Source organism: Podarcis filfolensis (genome assembly GCF_964270895.1).
Source record: "Podarcis filfolensis genome assembly, chromosome: 4".
NCBI classification, from domain to species: Eukaryota; Metazoa; Chordata; class Lepidosauria; order Squamata; family Lacertidae; genus Podarcis; species Podarcis filfolensis.
Genome location: NC_139607.1, coordinates 103483326 through 103486003, shown reverse-complemented (window position 1 = coordinate 103486003; position 2678 = coordinate 103483326). Strand labels below are relative to the sequence as shown.

General features: G+C 46.9%; 1 protein-coding gene across 1 annotated transcript; it reads left to right on the top strand.

Annotated features, from left to right (window-relative positions):
- Positions 1-945, top strand: LOC310760894 (olfactory receptor 51I2-like; the record flags this gene model as incomplete). Its single annotated transcript, XM_083610111.1, has 1 exon — positions 1-945. One exon carries the CDS (start codon positions 1-3, stop codon positions 943-945), a length of 945 nt encoding a protein of 314 aa, XP_083466237.1.
- Between the last annotated feature and the right edge of the window lie 1733 nt (positions 946-2678).

Genomic DNA, 2678 nt, shown 5'->3' with positions numbered 1-2678 from the left:
ATGGGACCCCAAAATAACCAAAGTGTCTTCCATCCCACATTTGTCCTTACTGGCATCCCAGGACTAGAGAACAGAAATAACTGGGTCTCCTTCTCTTTCTGCTTTGCCTACGTCATTGCTGTCTTGGGGAATGGTGCTGTTCTCCTAGTGATTGTGAAGGATCAGAGCCTCCACAAGCCCATGTACCTCTTCCTCTGCATGCTGGCTGTGAGTGAGCTGGGGGTCTCCCTGTCTACCCTTCCCACAGTGCTGAGCACCTTCCTGTTTGATGCTAAAGAGATTGGGCTGGATGCGTGTCTTGGCCAGATGTTCTTCATCCACTGCTTCTCCTGTATGGACTCAGGGGTCCTCTGGGTGATGGCCCTGGACTGCTTCATAGCCATTTACAACCCTCTGCAATACACCAGCATCCTGACAAGCCTTAGGATCATTTTGTTGGGATCAGGGATTGCCCTGAGGAGTGTTCTCCTAATGGTCGCAATGCCTCTCCTCCTAAGAAAGCTGCCATTTTGCAAGTCTACCACCCTTGCTCACCCTTACTGTCTGCACCCCAATTTGATCCATCTCCCTTGTGCGGACATCATGGTCAACAACCTCTATGGCCTCTTTTTTGTCGTTTCCACATTTGGCCTCGATTCCTTGTGCATCGTCTTGTCCTATGTGATGATCCTCAAGACCGTGCTGAGCATGGCCTCCAGGGAAGGCCGTCTCAAGGCCCTGAACACCTGCGTCTCCCACATTTGTGCTGTCGTGCTCTATTACTCTCCGATGATTGGTGTGTCCATGGCACACAGGTTTGGGAAGCACAACTCCCCGATGCTGCCCTCACTGATGGCCAACATCTATCTCCTGGTTCCTCCCATTCTGAACCCCATCATCTACAGCATCAAAACCAAAGAGATCCGCAAAGCCCTGGGCAGGCTTTTTTCTCAGAAGAAGTTCTGATCTGAATTGGCAAAGAGTGTAGCAATGTCCCCAGAGTGTTTGTGGTTTCTCAAGCTCAGCAGAGGGAAATTGAGTGACCATTTGGTTTTATGCATTTACGGAAACCATGGTCATCGTTTAAACCCACAAACAGATGTATATACGGAGACAGGGTAGCTGTTTCATGAGTACCCTACTCTGCTATACATTATTATGCATCATATGATTGTGGAATAGTACCATAGGGGAGGAAACTGTGTAGCTCAGGGGTAGAGAATGTTCCAGGTTGAATCCCTGGTGTCTCCAGGTGGGGATGGGAGAAACTACTGCCTAGGACTCTTGAGTATACTTGAGAATACTGGCAGCCTGGGAGGTGCACCAATAGACTGACTTTGTATGATGCCATTTCCAATGATCCTATGGACAATGTTTATTAAAAAGAAAATGCCAGGAATGGCCTCCCTATCTCATTGAAAATGGAGCATTCCCTCATTTTTTTGTTTAGTCATTTAGTCGTGTCCACCTCTTCATGACCCCCTGGACCAGAGCACGCCAGGCACTCCTGTCTTCCACTGCCTCCCGCAGTTTGGTCAAACTCATGTTGGTAGCTTCGAGAACACTGTCCAACCATCTCGTCCTCTATCATCCCCTTCTCCTTGTGCCCTCCATCTTTCCCTACACCAGGGTCTTTTCCAGGGAGTCTTCTCTTCTCATGTGGTGGCCAAAGTATTGGAGCCTCAGCTTCAAGGTCTGTCCTTCCAGGGAGCACTCAGGGCTGATTTCCTTCAAAATGGAGATTTTTGATTATCCTGCAGACCTTTTAACAATATGCTATTTCGTGAAATGAGGACGCTTGGTTTCATAACTTGCATTTCTAAACTTCTGTTAAACTGAGTTATCTCTGCTCAGCCCTGAAAACATATCCAAATTTTTGCTTTCCCCTAATCCAAGAGTGACCCCAACCTGCACCCCTCCCACTCAGGTGTGTTCAATAAACTGTTCTTGCTGTTTGGTTCTTGACTTGGCATCTCCCCAGCCTATGCAGAAACCTCCAATGATACAGAATACAGAACACAACAAAGCAGACAAGACAACACAGATATTTAGAAAGTGAGGCGAGTTTTAAGCTGTTTTTGCTTCATTGCTATTTTAACTCTTCAAAAGCCTTACATTATCTATGTTCTCCCTCAGCTGTCAGAGAGTGCTGTTGTGGTCCTGCCCTCCTTGTGGGCTTCTCCCAAGAGACACCTGCTTGGCCAGGGTTCAAGTCCAGGGTTCAAGGACTATGAGGCATCTCCTTGGGGGGATTCAGCAGCCAAACTCCCCTTATGTTCTTATGGGACATCACCCACCAACATGCACAACATGCAAATGTTCTTATTTATTTCATTTCATAAAATCTGTACACCACTTGATTGTCAAAAACAACAACCACACCATTTCAGCATGACTTCCAAAAAGGATAAAACAATAAAATGATCAATAAGAAGAATGAACAACAATATTGTGGCTAGTAGCCATTATAAACACACATTTTTAATGATCTGTGTTGTTGGAGAGATGGTGGCAGCGTTACCCATGTGCTCCTGCCAATTTTCAGCGCTGTGAGCATATTGAAGCCCAAGTCAAACCAGTCTTCAGGCCCATTTCCAGGGGACACTCTACTGACTGTGCATGCACACTGAAGGCTTTTCTCCATCTCTAGTAAGAGGCAGAACTCTACTGAACAGCAGAGTCTGGGAGTCGCAGGTGGG